The sequence below is a fragment of the Falco punctatus genome, assembly GCF_963210335.1.
Source record: "Falco punctatus genome assembly, chromosome: 8".
NCBI classification, from domain to species: domain Eukaryota; kingdom Metazoa; phylum Chordata; class Aves; order Falconiformes; family Falconidae; genus Falco; species Falco punctatus.
In genome coordinates, this window is record NC_137588.1 from 17,809,693 (window position 1) to 17,833,010 (window position 23,318).

Here is a 23,318-nt window from a genome sequence, read left to right on the forward strand (position 1 = left end):
TGGCTGGGAGGCCAGGGAGCACATTCAGACAGCATAAGAGTGACTTCCTCTGTAATGTATTGTTTTTATTTTTTCCTCACTTTTCAGATCCACCAGGTCCACCTGCAAATCCGAGAGTGACTGATACTACAAAGAAAAGTGCATCTTTAGCCTGGGGCAAGCCTCACTATGACGGTGGTCTTGATATTATTGGCTATATAGTAGAGCATCAAAAGGAAGGAGAAGAAGAATGGGTAAAAGACACAACAGGGACTGCTTTAAGAATCACTCAGTTTGTTGTTGCTCATCTGCAGACAGGAGCCAAATACAATTTCAGAATATCTGCCATGAATGCTGCAGGTGTCGGTGAACCAGCAGTGATTCCAAGTGTGGAAATCAAAGACAGAGAAGAGATTCCTGACTTTGAATTAGATGCTGAGCTAAGAAGAACACTTGTTGTTAGAGCTGGATTAACTATTCGGATTTTTGTGCCAATTAAAGGACGTCCAACTCCAGAAGTTACATGGACAAAAGATGATGTTTCTCTCAAAGGACGTGCCAGTATTGAAAACACAGACTCTTTCACACTCTTGATTGTCACAGAGTGCACCAGATATGATGCAGGAAAATATGTGATGACTCTTGAGAATGCTGCTGGTAAGAAGACTGGGTTTGTAAATGTAAAAGTCTTGGATACACCAGGTCCACCAATAAACCTTAAGCCTCGAGAAATAACCAAAGACAGCATCACCCTCCAGTGGGATATGCCTCTGATAGATGGCGGCTCACGTATAACAAACTATATTGTTGAGAAACGTGAATCAACTCGGAAAGCATATTCTACAGTCACAACCAACTGCCAGAAGTGTTCCTTCAGGATTCCTAATTTGACTGAGGGCTGTGAATATTATTTCAGAGTGCTGGCCGAAAATGAGTATGGTATTGGTGAACCAGCTGAAACTGCAGAACCAGTAAGAGCTTCTGAGGCACCATCCCCACCTGAGAGCCTTAATATTATGGATGTAACACGGAACTCAGTTAGCCTGGCTTGGCCAAAACCAGAACATGACGGTGGCAGCAAGATCACTGGGTATGTAATTGAAGCACAGAGAAAAGGAACCAACCAGTGGGCACACATCACTACTGTAAAAACACTGGACTGTGTTGTAAAGAATCTAACTGAAAATGAAGAGTATACTTTCCAGGTAATGGCAGTGAACAGTGCTGGAAGGAGTGCCCCCAGAGAGAGCAGGCCAGTTATTATCAAGGAGCAAACGATGCTACCAGAGTTTGACCTCCGTGGTATCTACCAGAAAACAGTCATTGCCAAAGCTGGCGACAATATCAAGATTGAAATCCCTGTGCTTGGTCGTCCAAGGCCTACTGTGACATGGAAGAAAGAAGACCAGATACTTAAGCAAACACAAAGGGTGAATTATGAAAATACTGCAACTGCAACCATACTAAGCATTAATGAATGTAAACGAAGTGATAGCGGTCAATATCCGTTGTCAGCTAAAAATATTGTTGGAGAAGTTAGTGAAGTAATCACAGTGCAGGTTCATGACATACCTGGACCTCCTACTGGACCAATCAAATTTGATGAAATTTCATCTGACTTTGTAACGTTCTCATGGGAGCCTCCTTTGAATGATGGTGGTGTACCAATAAGTAACTATGTTGTAGAAATGCGTCAAACTGACAGTACCACATGGACTGAATTGGCAACCACAGTGATACGTACTACATTTAAAGCCATTCATCTGACTACTGGAGTTGAGTATCAGTTCCGTGTTAAAGCTCAAAACAGATATGGAATTGGTCCAGCCATTACTTCAGAGTCTGTAGTTGCCAACTACCCATTTAAGGTACCTGGGCCTCCTGGCACTCCTCAGGTGATTGCAGTCACCAAAGAAACCATGACTATTAGCTGGAATGAGCCAGTAACTGATGGTGGAAGCCCGATTCTGGGTTATCATGTTGAAAGAAAAGAACGAAATAGCATTCTTTGGCAGACTGTAAGTAAAATGCTGGTATCAGGCAATATCTTTAAATCAACTGGACTTACCGATGGCATTGCATATGAATTCCGTGTTATAGCAGAAAATCTGGCTGGGAAGAGTAAGCCAAGCAAGCCATCTGAGCCTGTGTTTGCCCTAGACCCAATAGATCCGCCTGGTAAGCCGATACCTCTAAACATTACAAGACATGCTGTTACACTGAAGTGGACTAAACCAGAATATAATGGAGGTTTTAAGATAACTGGCTACACTGTTGAAAAAAGGGACCTTCCTAATGGCCGTTGGCTGAAGGCTAATTTCAGCAATATACTAGAGACTGAGTTCACTGTAAGTGGTTTGACAGAAGATACTGCCTATGAATTCCGTGTGATTGCTAGGAATGCTGGTGGGGCTGTTAGTCAGCCTTCTGAGCCATCAGATGCAATAACTTGTAGAGATGACATTGAAGCACCAAAGATAAGAGTGGATGCTAAATACAAAGACACTTTAGTGCTGAAAGCAGGTGAAGTTTTCAGACTCGAGGCTGATGTTTCAGGTCGCCCTCCACCAACTATGACATGGACAAAAGGAGAAAAAGAACTTGAAGACACAGCAAAATTAGAAATAAAAATAGCAGATTTCTCTACTGTTCTTGTCAATAAAGATTCTTCAAGAAGAGATGGCGGTGCCTATACACTTACTGCAACAAATCCTGGTGGCTTTGCTAAGCATATCTTCAATGTTAAAGTTCTTGATAGACCTGGTCCCCCAGAAGGACCTTTGGCTGTGTCTGAAGTCACTGCAGAAAAATGTGTGCTGTCATGGCTACCTCCAATGGATGACGGAGGTGCAAAAATTGACCATTATGTGGTTGAAAAACGTGAAACCAGTAGATTGGCATGGACAGCTGTAGCCACGGAAGTTCCATTGACTAAACTGAAGGTTACTAAGCTGTTGAAGGGCAACGAGTATGTGTTCCGTGTTATGGCCGTTAACAAATACGGAGTTGGTGAGCCGCTGGAATCAGAGCCTGTTCTTGCAGTAAATCCATATGTCCCACCTGATCCACCCAAAACACCTGAAGTTACAGCAATTACAAAAGATTCTATGGTTGTTTGTTGGGGCCATCCTGATTCTGATGGTGGGAGCCCAATAACTAACTATATTGTGGAACGTCGAGACAGAGCTGGTCTACGGTGGGTGAAATGCAACAAACGGGTTGTTACTGACTTACGTTATAAAGTGTCTGGACTGACAGAAGGCCATGAATATGAATACAGAGTCATGGCTGAAAATGCTGCTGGAGTCAGTGAGCCAAGCCCAACCAGTCCATTCTATAAAGCTTGTGATACTGTATTTAAGCCTGGTCCCCCAGGTAATCCTCGTGTTTTGGATAGCAGCAAGTCCTCAATTACAATAGCATGGAACAAACCGATATATGACGGTGGTTCAGAGATCACAGGTTACATGGTTGAGATTGCGCTACCTGAAGAAGACGAGTGGAAGATTGTAACTCCACCAGCAGGTCTAAAGGCCACTTCTTTTACCATCACTGACCTGAAAGAAAATCAGGAGTATAAAATACGGATATATGCTATGAACTCTGAAGGTCTTGGAGAACCTGCTCTTGTTCCTGGGACTCCAAAAGCTGAAGAAAGAATGCTACCCCCAGAGATTGAACTTGATGCAGAACTACGTAAAGTTGTCACTATTAGAGCCTGCTGTACTCTAAGGCTCTTTGTCCCAATTAAAGGAAGACCAGCACCTGAAGTCAAATGGACAAGAGAACATGGGGAATCTTTGGACAGAGCAAGCATTGAATCAACAAGCTCTTATACTCTACTTATTGTTGAAAATGTAAATAGATTTGATAGTGGCAAATACATACTGACAATAGAAAACAGCTCAGGTAGTAAGTCAGCATTTGTGAATGTCAGAGTTCTGGACACCCCAGGGGCACCTCAAGATTTGAAAATAAAAGAAGTTACAAAATCATCAGTTACACTCACATGGGAGCCTCCTCTCATAGATGGTGGCTCTAAAATAAAAAATTACATTGTGGAAAAGCGTGAATCAACAAGAAAAGCTTATTCAACTGTTAATGCCAATTGCCACAAGACCAGCTGGAAAGTTGATTCACTGCAAGAAGGCTGCAACTACTACTTCAGAGTCTTAGCTGAAAATGAGTATGGAATAGGCCTTCCAGTTGAAACTTCGGAATCCATAAAAGTATCAGAAAGACCACTTCCACCAGGGAAAATAACTTTGTTGGATGTGACAAGAAATAGTGTATCCTTATCTTGGGAAAAACCTGAACATGATGGTGGTAGCCGAATTCTGGGCTACATTGTAGAAATGCAAAGCAAAGGCAGTGAAAAGTGGTCAACTTGTGCTACAGTAAAAGTTACTGAAGCCACTATCACAGGATTGATACAAGGTGAAGAATATACCTTCCGTGTTTCAGCTCAGAACGAGAAAGGTATCAGTGATCCTCGCCAGCTGGGTATACCAGTTGTTGCGAAAGATCTTGTGATTCCACCAGCTTTCAAACTACTGTTTACCACTTTCAGTGTTCTAGCAGGAGAGGACTTAAAGGTTGATGTTCCTTTTGTTGGTCGACCCAAACCAACAGTGTTTTGGCATAAAGATAATGTGGCATTGAAGCAGACTACGAGAGTAAATGCAGAAAGTTCAGAAAATAACACAGTGTTAACAATAAAAGAAGCATGTAGAGAAGATGTGGGGACGTATTTGGTTAAACTTACAAACTCTGCAGGTGAAGCAATTCAGACACTAAATATTGTTGTCCTTGACAAACCAGGACCTCCAACTGGACCAGTAAAAGTAGATGAAGTCACAGCAGATAGTATTACTATTTCCTGGGAGCCACCCAAGTATGATGGTGGTAGCTCTATCAATAATTACATTGTAGAAAAAAGAGACACTTCCACCACCACTTGGCAGATTGTGTCAGCTACGGTTGCAAGAACAACTATAAAAGCATGTCGATTGAAGACTGGCTGTGAATATCAGTTCAGAATCGCAGCTGAGAACAGATATGGGAAGAGCAGCTATCTCACTTCAGAGCCAATCATAGCCCAATACCCATTTAAAGTTCCTGGTCCACCTGGAACACCATTTGTAACAGATGTCTCAAAAGACAGCATGGTGGTACAATGGAATGAACCAGTCAATGATGGTGGTAGCAAGATCATTGGGTATCACTTGGAGCGCAAAGAAAGAAACAGCATTCTGTGGGCTAAACTGAACAAAACACCTATTCCAGATACCAAATTTAAGACAACTGGCCTTGAGGAAGGTCTTGAATATGAGTTCAGAGTTTACGCAGAAAACATAGTGGGCATTGGAAAGGCAAGTAGAGCATCTGAATGCTATACTGCACATGACCCATGTGACCCTCCAGGTCGTCCAGAACCTATAATAGTCACAAGAAGCTCAGTAACACTTCAGTGGAAGAAACCGGTATATGATGGTGGAAGTAAGATCACAGGCTATGTTGTTGAAAAGAAGGAGCTACCTGATGGTCGTTGGATGAAAGCAAGCTTTACAAATGTCATTGATACCCAATTTGAAGTAACTGGTCTAGTTGAAAACCAGAGGTATGAATTCCGTGTTATAGCACGAAATGCTGCAGGTGTTTTCAGTGAACCATCTGAGAGCTCAGGGGCAATTACAGCAAGAGATGAAGTAGAACCACCTCATATAAGTATGGATCCAAAATACAAAGACACTATTGTAGTGCATGCTGGTGAGTCATTCAAGCTTGACGCTGATGTTCATGGCAAACCAATACCTTCCATTCAGTGGTTAAAAGGCGATCATGAGCTGACAAACACTGCTCGTATGGAAATAAAAAGTACTGATTTTGCAACAAGCCTCAGTGTGAAGGAAGCCATTAGAGTTGACAGTGGTCAGTATGTACTACTGGCAAAGAATGTTGCAGGTGAAAAGAAAGTCCCTGTCAATGTCAAAGTTCTTGATAGACCTGGACCACCGGAAGGACCTGTTGAGATCACAGGTGTTACTGCTGAAAAATGCATGCTGTCATGGAAACCTCCGCTACAAGATGGTGGTAGCGATATTTCACACTACGTTGTAGAAAAAAGGGAAACCAGTCGCTTGGTGTGGACAGTCGTGGATTCAAATGTGCAAACTCTAAATTGCAAAGTTACAAAGCTTTTAGAAGGAAATGAATATGTTTTCCGCATCATGGCAGTAAATAAATACGGCGTTGGTGAACCTCTTGAGTCTGAACCAGTACTCGCAAAGAACCCATTCGTAGTGCCTCTTCCACCGAAGGCACCAGAAGTCACAGCCATTACCAAAGATTCTATGATAGTTGTATGGGAAAGGCCAGCCTCAGATGGTGGTAGTGAAATTCTAGGCTACGTCCTTGAAAAACGAGATAAGGAAGGTATTCGCTGGACAAGATGTAACAAACGCCTGATAAGTGAACTGCGATACAGAGTGACTGGGCTTATAGAAAATCATGATTATGAGTACAGAGTTTCAGCTGAAAATGCTGCTGGTCTTAGTGAACCAAGCCCACCTTCCACTTACTACAAAGCGTGTGATCCTATTTACAAGCCAGGTCCACCCAATAATCCTAAAGTTGTGGATGTTACAAGATCTTCAGTCTTCCTTTCATGGGGTAAACCTATCTATGATGGTGGCTCCGAAATTCAGGGATACATTGTGGAAAAATGTGATGTAAGTGATGGTGAATGGGCAATTTGTACCCCTCCAACTGGAATTAAGAATACTCACATGGAAGTAGAAAAATTAGTGGAAAAACATGAATACAAATTCCGCATATGTGCAGTTAATAAAGCAGGAGTTGGAGAGCATGCAGATGTTCCTGGTTCTGTTATTGTGGAAGAAAAGATGGAGGCACCAGACCTTGACCTCGACATGGAATTAAGGAAGATTGTAAATGTGAGGGCTGGAGGTTCTTTAAGACTGTTTGTTCCCATTCGAGGTCGTCCAGCACCTGAAGTAAAATGGGCTAAAATGGATGGTGAGATCAGAGAGGCAGCTATTATTGATACCACTAGCAGCTTCACTTCCCTTGTTCTAGACAATGTTAACAGATTTGATACTGGAAAGTATACTCTGACTTTAGAAAACAGCAGTGGAACAAAGTCTGCCTTTGTCAGTGTAAGAGTACTGGATACCCCAAGTGCACCTGTTAATTTAAAAATCAGAGAGATCACTAAAGACTCTGTTTCACTTTCATGGGAACCTCCTCTTTTGGATGGTGGAGCAAAAATAAAGAATTACATTATTGAAAAGCGTGAAGCAACAAGAAAGGCATATGCAGCTGTTGTAACAAACTGCCACAAGACTTCTTGGAAAGTAGATCAGCTTCAGGAGGGATGCTATTACTTCTTTAGAATCTCTGCTGAGAATGAATATGGAATTGGCCTCCCCGCAGAAACCAGTGACCCAATTAAAGTTGCTGAAGTTCCACAGCCTCCTGGGAAAATAACAGTGAATGATGTCACAAGAAACAGTGTGTCACTAAGCTGGGAAAAACCTGAACATGATGGTGGCAGCAAAATCATACAATACATTGTTGAAATGCAAGCAAAGGGTAGTGAGAAGTGGTCAGAGTGTGCTCGTGTAAAAACACTTGAAGCAGTTATTAGTAACCTAACTCAAGGGGAAGAATATCTTTTTAGAGTAATGGCTGTAAATGAAAAGGGTAAGAGTGATCCTAGAACACTTGCAGTTCCAATAGTTGCCAAAGACCTGGTGATTGAACCTGATGTAAGACCTGCTTTTCACAGTTATAGTATCCAAGTAGGACACGATCTGAAAGTAGAAGTACCAATTTCAGGTCGACCTAAACCAACTGTTACCTGGGTAAAAGACGGCCAGCCACTAAGGCAGACGACAAGAGTCAATATTAGTGATTTGACTGATCTTACTGTATTGAATATTAAAGAAACTAGCAAAGAGGACAGCGGCACTTACGAAATCACTGTGGCTAATGTTGTTGGGCAAAAGTCTGCCTCTGTTGAAATAATAACTCTAGACAAACCTGATCCGCCAGTAGGACCTGTGAAGTTTGACGAAATAAGTGCAGAAAGTATTACCCTATCGTGGAATCCCCCAGCATACACAGGTGGCTGCCAAATCACCAACTATGTTGTTCACAAGAGAGATACAACAACCACTGTATGGGAAACAGTTTCAGCTACTGTTGCAAGAACTACACTGAAGGTGACTAAACTGAAAACTGGATCAGAATACCAGTTCAGAATATTTGCTGAGAACAGGTACGGGCAGAGCTTTGCATTGGAATCTCCACCAGTTGTAGCACAGTATCCCTACAAGGAACCGGGACCTCCTGGCACACCATTTGTGACAACGGTTACAAAGGACTCCATGGTTGTACAGTGGCATGAACCAATAAATGATGGTGGCAGTAGAGTGTTGGGCTACCATCTTGAGAGAAAGGAGAAAAACAGCATTTTATGGGCTAAAGTGAACAAGACTATTATTCAGGACACAAGTTTTAAGACAACTAACCTTGAAGAAGGAATTGAATATGAGTTTCGAGTTTCTGCAGAAAATATTGTTGGTGTAGGCAAAACAAGTAAAGTTTCTGAGTGCTATGTAGCTCGTGACCCATGTGATCCTCCAGGTCGCCCAGAAGCTATAATAATAAAAAGAAGCTCTATTACTCTACAGTGGACCAAACCAGAATATGATGGTGGAAGTAAGATTACTGGTTATATTGTAGAGAAACGTGACTTACCAGATGGTCGTTGGATGAAAGCTAGCTTCACAAATATCATTGAAACTCAGTTCACTGTAGCAGGGCTTACTGAAGACCAACGATATGAATTTAGAGTAATTGCAAAGAATGCTGCAGGTGCAATAAGCAAACCTTCTGACAGTACAGGACCAATAACAGCAAGGGATGAAGTTGAACTTCCACGAATTTCAATGGATCCAAAGTACAAAGACACAATTGTTGTAAATGCTGGTGAAACATTCAGACTTGAGGCTGATGTTCACGGAAAGCCACTACCAACCATTAAGTGGTATAAGGGAGATAAAGAGCTTGAGGAAACTGCTAGATATGAAATAAAGAACACAGATTTCAGTGCATTAATAATTGTAAAAGACGCCATTAGAGTTGATGGTGGACAGTACATTTTAGAAGCCTCTAATGTTGCAGGAACAAAGACAGTACCAGTAAACGTAAAAGTTCTGGACAGGCCAGGACCACCAGAGGGCCCAGTCCAAGTGACAGGAGTTACAGCTGAAAAATGTTCATTGGCATGGGCTCCTCCTCTTCATGATGGTGGCAGTGATATTTCTCATTATATTGTAGAGAAGAGAGAAACTAGTCGCCTAGCATGGACTGTTGTTGCTCCAGAAGTTTTACCTACAATGCTGAAAGTAACAAAACTCTTGGAAGGAAATGAATATGTGTTCCGTATTATGGCAGTTAACAAATATGGCGTTGGTGAGCCATTAGAATCTGTGCCAGTAATGATGAAAAATCCATTTGTGGTTCCTGGACCACCAAAGGCGTTGGAAATTACCAACATCACAAAGGATTCAATGACTGTCTGCTGGAGCCGGCCAGATAGTGATGGAGGTAGTGAAATCATAGGTTACATTGTAGAAAAGAGAGACCGAGCGGGCATTAGATGGATAAAATGCAATAAACGCCGAATTACAGATTTGCGATTAAGAGTTACAGGATTAACAGAGGATCATGAGTATGAATTCAGAGTTTCTGCTGAAAATGCTGCTGGAGTGGGTGAACCAAGCCAAGTTTCTCTTTACTTCAAAGCTTGTGACCCCATGTTCAAGCCTGGCCCACCTACTAATGCCCATGTTGTGGATACTACCAGAAGTTCAGTTACACTTGGTTGGAGTAAACCGATTTATGATGGTGGTTGTGAAATCCAGGGATACCTTGTAGAAATCTGTAAAGCAGATGAAGATGAATGGTCACTTGTTACTCCACAGACAGGTGTACGTGCCACTCGATTTGAAATCAAAAAGCTTACTGAACATCAAGAATATAAACTACGAGTGTGTGCCCTCAACAAGATTGGTGTAGGAGAGGCTGCATCAGTTCCTGGTACTATTAAACCAGAAGACAAACTTGAAGCTCCAGAACTTGATATTGATTCAGAGCTAAGGAAAGGGATAGTGGTTAGAGCTGGTGGGTCTGCTAGGATTCACATACCATTCAGGGGAAGACCCACACCTGACATCACATGGTCTCGAGAAGAAGGTGAATTCACAGAAAAAGTTCAGATTGATAAAGGCATAAACTACACGCAACTTTCAATTGACAACTGTGATAGATATGATGCTGGAAAGTACATTCTTAAGTTGGAGAACAGCAGTGGTTCTAAATCTGCATTTGTTACCGTAAAAGTCTTGGACACACCAGGACCACCACAAAACTTAGTGGTAAAGGATATAAAGAAGGATTCTGCTGTATTATCTTGGGAACCACCGATTATCGATGGTGGTGCAAAAGTAAAGAACTATGTAATAGACAAGCGTGAGTCAACTAGGAAGGCATTTGCAAATGTAAGTGCTAAGTGTGGAAAGACAAGTTTTAAAGTTGAAAATCTGACAGAAGGAGCAACTTATTACTTCAGAGTTATGGCTGAAAATGAATTTGGAATTGGTGTTCCAGCTGAAACCACGGATGCTGTCAAAGCCTCAGAGCCACCTCTGCCTCCTGGGAAAGTAACACTCACTGATGTGACTCAGAGAAGTGCATCACTTACATGGGAAAAACCTGAACATGATGGAGGAAGCAGAATTTTGGGATATATTGTTGAAATGCAACCTAAAGGAATGGAAAAATGGAGTGTTGTTAGTGAGACCAAAACATGCAATGCAGTAGTGTCTGGTTTGAGTCCAGGACAGGAATACCAATTTCATGTAATTGCCTACAATGAAAAAGGCAAAAGCGATCCCAGAGCACTTGGAATTCCTGTGATAGCTAAAGACTTGACAATTGAGCCAAGTTTCAAACTGATGTTTAATACATACAGTGTACAGGCTGGAGAAGACCTGAAGGTAGAAGTACCATTTATAGGTAGACCCAAACCTACTATTACTTGGACAAAAGATGACCAGCCACTGAAGCAGACAACCAGATTACATATTCAGGATACAACAACATCAACCACCTTACATATTAAAGAAAGCAACAAGGAAGACTTTGGTAAATATACAGTAACTGCAACAAACACAGCTGGTACAGCAACAGAGCACCTGAGCATAATTGTACTGGAAAAGCCTGGCCCACCACGAGGACCTGTCCGCTTTGACGAAGTTAGCGCAGACTTTGTTGTTTTATCATGGGATCCACCTGATTATACTGGTGGCTGTCAGATAAGCAACTATATAGTAGAAAAGCGTGACACAAGCACTACTACATGGAGCATTGTGTCAGCAACTGTTGCAAGAACCACTATCAAAGCAACAAAACTTAAAACAGGTTCTGAGTACCAGTTCAGGATTTCTGCTGAAAATAGGTATGGGAAGAGCTCTCCTTTGGATTCTAAACCAGTTGTTGTGCAATACCCCTACAAGGTGCCTGGGCCACCTGGAACCCCATTTGTAACAGCAGCTTCCAAGGACCATATGATTGTACAATGGCATGAACCAGTTAATGATGGAGGAAGCAAAATTCTTGGCTACCATCTTGAATGTAAAGATAAGAACAGCATTCTTTGGATAAAACAGAACAAGTCACTCATTACAGACACCAAATATAAAACAGATGGCCTTGAAGAAGGTCTTGAATATGAGTTCAGAGTTTCTGCTGAAAACATTGTTGGCATTGGCAAAGTCAGCAAAGTATCAGAATTATACGTTGCCCGAGATCCTTGTGACCCACCTGGCCGCCCAGAGGCCATTGTTGTTACAAGAAATAATATCACGCTGAAGTGGAAAAAGCCAGAGTATGATGGTGGAAGCAAAATAACTGGATATATTGTAGAAAAGAAAGAACTACCAGATGGTCGCTGGATGAAAGCCAGCTTTACAAATGTGTTGGAAACAGAATTTACAGTAAGTGGTCTTGTTGAAGACCAACGATATGAATTTAGAGTAATTGCAAGAAATGCAGCAGGTTGCTTGAGTGAACCATCTGAAAGTACAGGGGCCATTACTGCCAGAGATGAAATTGAAGCACCAGGGGCTTCACTGGATCCCAAATACAAAGATGTCATTGTTGTTCATGCTGGAGAAACCTTCGTTCTTGAAGCCGATATTCGCGGCAAACCTATTCCTGACATTACATGGTCAAAAGATGGTAAAGACCTTGAAGAAGCAACTGCAAGAATGGAAATTAAATCTACAATTCAGAAAACAATTCTTACTGTCAAAGACTGTATAAGAGTAGATGGAGGTCACTATACTCTTAACCTCAAAAATGTTGGAGGCACAAAATCTATACCAATCACTGTAAAAGTGCTTGACAGGCCAGGACCTCCAGAAGGACCTTTGAAGGTTACAGGTGTCACTGCAGAAAAATGTTACTTGGCATGGGCTCCACCTTTACATGACGGTGGTTCTAGTATCTCACATTATATCATTGAGAAAAGAGAGACAAGCAGGCTTTCATGGACACAAGTAGCAACAGATGTGCAAGCTCTTAACCACAAAGTAACCAGACTCCTTGCTGGCAATGAGTACATTTTCCGTGTAATGGCAGTGAACAAATATGGAACTGGAGAACCCTTGGAATCTGAGCCAGTTGTGGCTCGTAATCCATACAAACCCCCTGGTCCTCCTTCAACACCTGAAGTTTCAGCAATCACAAAAGATTCTATGGTGGTAACATGGGGTCGCCCAGAAGACAATGGGGGAGCTGAAATTGAAGGTTACATACTTGAAAAACGAGACAAAGATGGTATCCGGTGGACCAAATGCAATAAGAAAAGGCTGACAGATCTGCGACTCAGAGTAACGGGCCTTACCGATGGGCATTTCTACGAATTTAGAGTTTCTGCTGAAAATGCTGCAGGAGTAGGGGAACCCAGTGAGCCATCCATTTTCTATCGGGCTTGTGATGTACTATATCCACCGGGTCCACCAAGCAATCCAAAGGTTACAGACACTTCCAGGTCATCAGTTTCCCTTGCCTGGAGTAAGCCCATTTATGATGGTGGTGCTCCAGTTAAGGGATATGTAGTAGAAGTAAAAGAAGCTGCTGCTGATGAATGGACTACTTGCACCCCACCAACAGGCTTACAAGCAAAACAGTTCACCGTAACAAAACTTAAAGAGAACCAGGAGTATAACTTCCGCATCTGTGCCATCAACTCAGAAGGAGTAGGAGAACCTGCTACTATACCAGGTGCAGTCATAGCAGCAGACAAGGTTGAGCCTCCTGAAATTGAACTTGATGCAGATCTCAGAAAAGTAGTCACTGTACGTGCTAGTGCTACATTGCGCCTGTTTGTCACCATCAAAGGAAGACCAGAACCTGAAGTTAAATGGGAGAAAGCAGAAGGAACTATTAGTGAGCGAGCTCAGATTGAAGTCACCAGTTCCTATACGATGCTGGTCATTGACAATGTGAATAGATTTGACAGTGGTAGATACAATCTTACTTTAGAGAACAACAGTGGCAAAAAATCAGCTTTTGTTAACGTCAGGGTGCTTGATACACCTAGTGCACCTATAAACCTGACAATCAGAGAAGTGAAGAAAGATTTTGTAACATTAGCCTGGGAACCACCACTTATTGATGGTGGAGCTAAAATTACCAACTATGTAGTTGAAAAGCGAGAATCCACAAGAAAGGCATATGCCACAGTTACAAACAACTGTACTAAGAATTCCTTCAAAATTACTCAACTACAAGAAGGATGTAGTTACTACTTCCGTGTTCTAGCTGTAAATGAATATGGGGCTGGCTTAGCAGCAGAAACACCTGACCCAATTAAAGTTTCTGAACCACCTTCTCCACCTGCAAAGGTCATTCTTGTTGATGTGACTCGCAACTCTGCTTCAATTAAATGGGAAAAGCCAGAAAGCGATGGTGGCAGTAAAATTACTGGTTATGTTGTAGAAATGCAAACTAAAGGAAGTACAAAATGGAGTGCATGTACACAGGTGAAAACATTAGAAGCAACAATAACAGGCTTAAGTATGGGAGAAGAGTACAGTTTCAGAGTGATTGCTGTTAATGAAAAAGGAAAAAGTGATCCAAGAGAACTTGGTGTCCCAGTCATCGCAAAAGATATTGAAATCCAGCCATCTGCTGAACTCCTTTTCAACACATTCACTGTGAAAGCTGGAGATGATCTTAAGATTGATGTGCCAATCAGAGGGCGACCTCTTCCAACCGTTACCTGGAAGAAGGACGGGAATCCCTTAAAAGAGACAACCAGGGTAAATGTTCAGATGTCAAAGACTTCAACTTCATTGTCCATCAAGGAAGCTTCAAATGAAGATTTAGGACATTACGAATTACATCTTTCAAATACTGCTGGATCAACAACAGCTTCTTTAACTGTAGTTGTCCTTGACAGACCAGGACCACCAACAGATGTGCATATTGATGAAGTTAGTGCTGATAGCGTAACGCTGTCTTGGAAACCTCCAACATATGATGGTGGGTGCCATATTAGCAATTACATTGTGGAGAAACGAGAAACTACCACAACAACATGGGATGTAGTATCTGCAGCAGTTGCAAGAACTTCAATTAAAGTATCTCGACTCACCACTGGCTCTGAATATCAGTTCCGAATTTGTGCAGAAAACCGCTATGGGAAAAGCACTTACACTAATTCTCCTTCTGTTGTGGCAGAGTATCCATTTAAGCCTCCAGGACCACCTGGAACTCCTCATGTGACACATGCAACTAAAGCTTTCATGATTGTAACGTGGCAGGTACCAGTTAATGATGGAGGAAGCAGAGTATTAGGATATCACTTGGAGCGTAAAGAAAGAAGCAGCATTCTTTGGACAAAAGTCAACAAGAGCCTCATACCTGATACGCAAATGAAAGTTACAGGTCTTGATGAAGGACTGTTGTATGAATATCGTGTGTATGCTGAAAACATTGCTGGAATAGGCAAATGCAGTAAATCATGTGAACCTGTAGCTGCAAGGGATCCATGTGATCCTCCTGGTCAACCAGAAGTCACTAATATTACAAGAACATGTGTCTCACTGAAATGGACTAAACCAGAATATGATGGTGGAGCTAAAGTAACAGGATATATTATTGAACGCAGAGATATACCAGATGGTCGTTGGCTAAAGTGTAATTTTACTAATGTGCAAGAAACATACTTTGATGTAGGTGGACTTACAGAAGACCAGCGATATGAATTCCGTGTGATTGCAAAGAACGCTGCCGGACTCTTCAGTCAGCCGTCTGAATCAACTGGACCTGTGACTGTAAAAGATGATGTCGAGGCTCCAAGAATTATGATGGATGCAAAATTCAGGGATGTTGTGGTTGTGAAAGCTGGAGAAGTGTTTAAAGTCAATGCTGATATTGCAGGACGGCCAATCCCAGTGATTTCATGGACAAAGGATGGCAAGGAGCTTGAAGGAAAAGCCAGAGTTGAAATATCCTCAACAGATCACACTACTGCAATAACCGTTAAGGACTGTATCCGAGGTGATTCAGGACAGTATGTACTAACATTACAAAATGTTGCAGGAACAAGATCTTTGGCAATTAATTGCAAAGTGCTTGATAGACCTGGCCCACCTGCAGGCCCATTAGAAATAAATGGCCTTACTGCTGAAAAGTGCCATTTATCATGGGGACCCCCTCAAGAAAATGGCGGTGCAGATATTGATTATTATATTGTAGAAAAACGTGAGACCAGCAGAATTGCATGGACACTTTGTGAAGGAGAGCTTAGAACAACGTCCTGTAAAGTGACAAAACTACTGAAGGGTAATGAGTATATTTTCAGAGTGATGGGAGTTAACAAGTACGGCATTGGTGAGCCTCTAGAAAGCATTGCTGTCAAAGCCCTAGACCCATTTACAGTTCCAAGCCCACCTACATCTTTAGAGATCACCAATGTGAGCAAAGATTCAATAACTCTGTGCTGGGCAAGGCCTGATTCTGATGGAGGCAGTGAGATCTCTGGCTATGTAATTGAAAGGCGTGAGAAAACTAGCCTAAGATGGATCCGTGTAAACAAAAAGCCAGTTTATGATTTAAGAGTGAAATCATCTGGTCTCCGTGAAGGATGTGAATATGAATTCCGGGTTTATGCAGAAAATGCTGCTGGTCTCAGTCTTCCAAGTGAAACCACCCCATTGATTCGGGCAGAAGATCCAGTCTTTTTGCCATCTCCCCCATCTAAACCTAAGATTATGGATGCTACAAGGACAAGTATCACAATTGGATGGACAAAGCCACTGTTTGATGGAGGTTCTCCAGTAACAGGATACACAGTTGAGTACAAGAAAACTGATGAAACTGACTGGACAACTGCTATTCAGAACTTAAGAGGCACAGAATACATCGTAACTGGATTAGTATCAGGCTCTGAGTACGTCTTTAGAGTGAAATCCATTAACAAAATGGGTGTCAGTGAACCGAGTGATGTCTCAGAACCTCAGGTGGCAAAAGAAAGAGAAGAAGAACCTGCCTTTGATATTGACAGTGAAATGCGGAAGACTTTAATTGTAAAGGCTGGTGGATCATTCACAATGACTGTTCCTTTCAGAGGCAAACCAGTCCCAAATGTAACATGGAACAAACCAGACACTGATCTCCGTACACGAGCAAGCATTGATACTTCAGATAATTGCACATCTCTTACTATTGAAAAAGCAACAAGAAACGATTCTGGAAAATACACGTTAACATTGCAAAACATCCTGAACACTGCTACCTTGACTTTAATTGTCAAAGTTCTTGATACTCCTGGCCCACCATCTAATATTGCAGCAAAAGACGTAACCAAAGAATCTGCTGTGTTATCTTGGGATGTTCCTGAAAATGATGGTGGAGCACCAGTAAAGAACTATGTTATTGAAAAACGAGAAGCTAGCAAAAAAGCGTGGGTCACTGTGACAAACAGTTGTCATCGCCTGTCCTACAAAGTGACTGGCCTGCAAGAAGGTGCCATTTACTACTTCCGGGTTTCTGGAGAAAATGAATATGGTGTTGGAGTGCCTTCTGAGACCAAGGAGGGAACAAAAATAACAGGTGTGTTTTACTAATAAAAATATTTTTAATATTTAAAACAATATGTGTTTTAAAACCTTTACGTCAAAATAATATAAAGTGTTAAATCTGTTTACAGTAAAAAAAGATAATTTTGTGGCAGATGTGTCTGTGGTTTTACAAATGAAAAAGCTAAGTAATATCTTGAATTTTAAATTTTGCTTGCATTTTACTTAAAATGCTTTTAATATACAAATTTAAAAACATATTTTCTCAATCCAGATGGCACTGCTGTGTAATTGTTAATATAAAACATAAATACTTGCTATATTGTTTAACCCGTTGCACTTTTTTTCCTCAGAAAAACCCAGCCCACCAGAAAAACTTGGAGTAACAAATGTCACAAAGGACAGTGTTTCTCTTTCATGGCTAAAACCAGAACACGATGGTGGAAGCAGAATTGTGAGCTACCTCATTGAAGCTCTTGAGAAAGGACAGCAAAAATGGGTTAAGTGTGCTGTTGTAAAAACAACTCATCACGTTGTCCATGGTCTTAAAGAGAATGTTGACTATTTCTTCAGGGTGTCTGCAGAAAACCAAGCTGGTTTAAGTGATCCAAAGGAACTACTGCTCCCTGTTACAGTAAAAGAACAATTAGGTACGCTTCCTGACATGAGGCAAAACATACTAAATTGGATTCATATTTTTTAAAAGGGAACACTTTTTTAATGGTTTGAAAATGTCTTCTTTTTCAGAATCTCCTGAGATTGACATGAAGGGCTTCCCTCATAACACTGTATATATTCGAGCGGGATCAAACCTGAAAGTTGAAATTCCAGTTTCTGGAAAACCAGTGCCAAAGGTGACATTGTCTAGAGATGGTGTTGCACTGAAACCTACCATGAGATTTCACACAGAAACAACTGCAGAAAGTCTAATCATTAACCTTAAAGAAAGTGTGGCTGCTGATGCTGGCAGATATGACATTACTGCTGCCAACTCAAGTGGCACCACAAAATCTTTTGTTAATATTGTTGTGCTGGATAGACCAGGTCCTCCCGTTGGTCCTGTTGTTCTTAGTGATATCACTGAAGAGAGTGTAACACTCAGATGGCAGCCGCCAGCTTACGATGGTGGAAGTCAAGTTACCAACTATATTGTACTGAAAAGAGAAACAAGTACTGCTGCTTGGTCTGAAGTGTCTGCAACCGTTGCTAGAACTGTCATCAAAGTTATGAAGCTCACAACAGGAGAAGAATACCAATTCCGCATCAAAGCTGAGAACCGTTTCGGCATCAGCGATCACATAGACTCACAATGTGTGGTTGTCAAGCTTCCTTACAGTGAGTAATCTATTCTTACACTCAATGTTTTAATGCTCTGATGTTGAAAATATAATTTTGTTAACAATCACTTCTTTTGATATTATCAGCTACCCCTGGCCCTCCTTCCACACCATGGGTCATGAATGTCACCCGAGAAAGTATTACTGTTGGATGGCATGAACCAGTCAGTAATGGTGGCAGTGCAGTCACTGGATACCACCTGGAAATGAAAGACAGGAATAGTATATTATGGCAGAAGGCTAACAAGACCCTCATTCGCACAACTCACTTCAAAGTCACCACCATCAGCGCTGGCCTTATCTATGAATTTAGAGTTTATGCAGAAAATGCAGCTGGCATTGGAAAAGCGAGTCATCCTTCTGATCCAGTCCTTGCAATTGATGCTTGTGGTATGTATTCCCTAGAAAATACAGAAGCCCAACCGTTTAAGTAGTACTTTTTTTTTCCTTCCCTGTGATATTCTGTCCTGTACACTAAGCCAATATTCAAACCAGCTGTTTATCATTAGCAATATTTTTACATTTCTTCCTGCAGAACCACCAAGAAATGTTCATGTCTCAGATATTTCCAAGACTGCTATCACTCTGACATGGCAGAAACCAGCATTTGATGGTGGTAGCAAGATCACCGGATACATTGTAGAAAAACGTGATCTTCCAGATGGCAGATGGACAAAAGCTAGCTTCACCAATGTTATTGAAACTCAGTTCACAGTATCTGGTCTGACACAGAATTCCCGGTATGAATTCCGGGTCTTTGCTAAGAATGCCGTTGGTTCCATTAGTAATCCCTCAGATGTTGTGGGTCCTATCACATGTGTTGATACATATGGTAAGTGTTTTGCAGTGACATAATGGTACCATTTTGTGGTACTAGAAAGCTTAAAGGCAGCACTGTTTTGTAGAACCATAGTCTTTTAAATATAAAAGACTAGTTTACAATGATTGATTCAATAAGCTTGAATGTGAGCTATTTGGGCATGATTGTGATGAACATCTTTGGCTGTATCTGCATTTTTAAAGTCTTATGGTATCTTTATTCTCTTACCAACAGAAGTCTGCTCATGCCTCATGGCCAAAGTAGTTAAATTTATACATGTGGTTGCCTTTTCTTGGTAGGATTGTTTCTAACTTGTTCTAGGTTTATGATTTAAGTTATACATGCTATCTTTACTCTGATCTGTATTTATAAAATGCCTGTAACTATTAGCTTAAGTAAAGTATTATTATTATTGGTTTTATTAAATAGAAGTCTAAAATAATTATGGTTCTAGCTTTTTCTTATTCTTATTTTTTCTTAAGGTGCACCTGAAATTGATGTGCCACCAGAATATACAGAAGTGGTGAAATATAAAGCAGGAACTTCAGTTAAGCTGAAACTAGGCATCTCAGGCAAGCCTACACCCACAATTGAATGGTTCAAAAATAGCAACGAGCTACAAAGCAGTGCACTAGTGTCTATTGAAAATACAACAGAATTTGCTTCTATACTCATCAAGGATGCAACTCGACTCAACAGTGGCACCTATGAATTAAAACTGAAGAATGCCATGGGTTCAGCATCAGCCCATGTTAGAGTACAGATACTTGGTATGTCTTGAGCTACAGCTGGGTTTACACTATTAAACAATAATTATGCAATAAAAGCTTGACATCTTCTTCTGCCTTCCACAGACAAGCCAGGACCTCCAACTGGACCTATACAGTTTAAGACAGTCACTGCTGAAAAGATTACAATAATGTGGGATCCGCCAGCAGATGATGGTGGTGCACCTGTAACACACTATGTTGTTGAAAAGCGGGAGACAAGTCGGGTTGTATGGTCTTTAATTTCTGAAAAACTGGAGGGGTGTATCATAACTACAACAAAACTTATCAAAGGAAATGAATATGTGTTCCGTGTCCGTGGTGTGAACAAGTTTGGAGTTGGTGATTCACTGGAGTCTGAACCTGTTATAGCCAAAAATTCATTTGGTAAGAAAAATATAAAGTAACGTATGCAACTGAATCATCTTGCATATTATCTGGAAGTAGTACGATCTACCGATACTTTTTTTTTTTTTTTTTTTTTTTTGCTTAGTTACACCTGGACCACCTAGTGTACCAGAAGTCACAATGATAACCAAGAATTCTATGACTGTTATCTGGAATAGGCCCACTGTTGATGGAGGCAGTGAAATATCAGGGTATTTCCTTGAGAAGCGTGACAAGAAGAGTCTAAGTTGGTTCAAGGTTACTAAAGAAACCATTCGGGACACCAGACAGAAAGTAACAGGTCTGACTGAAAACAGTGAATATCATTTCCGAGTTTGTGCTGTCAATGCAGCTGGACAAGGTCCATTCTCTGAAGCTTCTGACTTCTACAAAGCTGCAGATCCTGTTGGTAAGATACAACGTGCAGTATTTCTAATTGGTTAGAAATCAATAGACAATGAGCAATTGGGATGGAATTGTACCAGTGTAACTGAGGGCAGATTTTATTTCTTTTTGTGATTAATTGTAAATATGGTTTCTGATTTTCCACACACCCCCCCACCCTCTTGTAAACTATCACTTACAGATAAGCCAGGCTCACCAGCAAAGCTGAAGGTTGTGGATACAACCAAGACATCTGTCACTCTTGGTTGGATTAAACCTGCTTATGATGGAGGAAGTCAAATTACCAGCTACGTGGTGGAGAAAAGGGAAGGTGAAGACCAAGAATGGACTGTAGTCAGTACAAAGGGAGAAGTGAGAACAACTGAGTATGTTGTATCCCACCTTCAGCCAAGCATTAATTATTATTTCCGCGTGTCTGCTATAAATTGCGCTGGACAAGGAGAGCCTATTGAAATGATGGAACCTGTTCAAGCTAAAGATATTCTTGGTACTGTACTTTTCAGTGATTTATAATTTTTCCATGTTTTGAGGTTTTAAAAAATATTTTGTATTTTACATTCCAAGTATACATTATTAATTTTCACTTATTTCCACAGTGGCACCTGAGATTGATCTGGATGTTGCTCTCCAGACCTCTATTGTTGCTAAAGCAGGTGAAGATGTGCAAGTAATGATTCCATTCAAAGGAAGACCTCCTCCAACAGTCACGTGGAGAAAGGGTGACAAGAATCTTGGGATTGATGAAAGATATATCATCCAGGACACAGAATCATCTACACTACTTACGATTCCTCAAGTTACCCGAAATGATACAGGAAAATATGTTCTTACAATTGAAAATGGAGTTGGAGAGGTAAAATCATCATTTGTGAATGTAAAAGTACTTGACACACCATCTGCCTGCCAGAAGCTGCAGCTTAAGCATGTTTCCCGTGGCACAGTTACACTGGTATGGGAGCCACCTCTCATTAATGGTGGCTCTGAAATAACAAATTATGTTGTTGAAAAAAGAGATGCTACAAAGAGGGCCTGGTCAACTGTAACAACAAAGTGTTCCCATACCACCTTTAAGATAACTAACCTGTCAGAGAAGACAGCATTCTTCTTCCGTGTTCTTGCTGAAAATGAAATTGGACTGGGTGAACCTTGTGAGACATCTGAACCAGTGAAAGCTGCAGACGTACCTGGACCTGTAAAAGACCTAGCCATGAAAGATTCTACAAAGACTTCTGTTAAATTGCAGTGGAGCAAACCTGACTATGATGGTGGTAGCATTATATCGGACTATGTTATTGAAAAGAAACTGCAGGATGAAAAAGAATGGACGTATGCAGGCACAAGCAAGAGCTGTGACTTTGAAGTTGAAAAACTTAAAGAGCTTTCTGTCATGGAATTCAGAGTCTTCGCTAAAAATGAAAAAGGCCTGAGTGATGGTGTTACTGTTGGACCCATTACGGTGAAAGAATATGTAATAACACCTGAAGCTGACCTTTCTGATATTCCTGGAGGTCAAATTGCAGTAAGAATTGGACATAATCTCCACATCGAATTGCCCTATAAAGGTAAACCTAAGCCATCAATGAGCTGGCTCAAGGACAACCTCCCTCTTAAAGAAACTGAACACCTTCGTTTCAAGAAAACTGAAAACAAGATCAGCTTAAGCATCAAAAATGTGAAAAAGGAGCATGGTGGCAAATATACTTTAATTCTTGAGAATGTAGCCTGCAGAAAAACATTCACAATTACCGTCATCACTCTTGGTCCTCCATCTAAGCCAAAAGGACCTTTAAGACTAGATGAAATCAAAGCAGATAGTGTAGTTTTGTCATGGGAAGCTCCTGAAGATGATGGGGGAGGAGAAATTACTGGCTACAGTATTGAGAAGAGAGAAACTTCACAAATTAACTGGAAGCTGGTGTGTTCAAGTGCTGCAAGAACAACTTTCAAAGTACCGAACCTTGTTAAAGACACTGAATATCAGTTTAGAGTTCGTGCAGAAAACAGATATGGAGTGAGCCCACCTCTTGTCTCAGCAGATGTTGTGGCAAAGCATCAGTTTAGACCACCAGGTGCCCCAGGCAAGCCTGTTGTATACAACATAACTGCTGATGGAATGACCATATCTTGGGATGCTCCCGTTTATGATGGTGGTTCAGAGATTATTGGATACCATGTTGAAAAGAAGGAAAGAAACAGTATTTTGTGGCAGAAGGTTAATGTTGCATTAATATCTAGCAGAGAATACAGGATTACCGGACTGCTGGAGGGCCTGGATTACCAGTTCCAAGTATATGCTGAAAACACCGCAGGTCTAAGCCGAGCTAGCGAGCCAAGCAAATTTACTTTGGCAGTCTCTCCAGTGGGTGAGTGAATGATCAGTCACTTATCTAAGAAAATTCAAGCCTTGCAAACTACGGTGAGCAGTAATAAGAATAAACTTTAA

General features: G+C 41.2%; 1 protein-coding gene across 38 annotated transcripts in view; it reads left to right on the forward strand.

The window, feature by feature from the left end:
• LOC308068900 (titin-like) overlaps nt 1-23,318 on the forward strand; it is a 240,935-nt gene that overhangs the window by 195,574 nt on the left and 22,043 nt on the right. For all 38 annotated transcript variants that reach the window (XM_080400329.1, XM_080400320.1, XM_080400321.1 and 35 more), the window contains 10 exons: nt 88-17,193; nt 17,513-17,809; nt 17,907-18,494; nt 18,584-18,886; nt 19,032-19,328; nt 19,799-20,086; nt 20,171-20,470; nt 20,577-20,879; nt 21,057-21,362; nt 21,472-23,238. In XM_080400329.1, the coding sequence (XP_080256455.1) occupies nt 88-17,193; nt 17,513-17,809; nt 17,907-18,494; nt 18,584-18,886; nt 19,032-19,328; nt 19,799-20,086; nt 20,171-20,470; nt 20,577-20,879; nt 21,057-21,362; nt 21,472-23,238 (21,555 nt within the window). The remainder of the gene's footprint in view (nt 1-87; nt 17,194-17,512; nt 17,810-17,906; nt 18,495-18,583; nt 18,887-19,031; nt 19,329-19,798; nt 20,087-20,170; nt 20,471-20,576; nt 20,880-21,056; nt 21,363-21,471; nt 23,239-23,318) is intronic.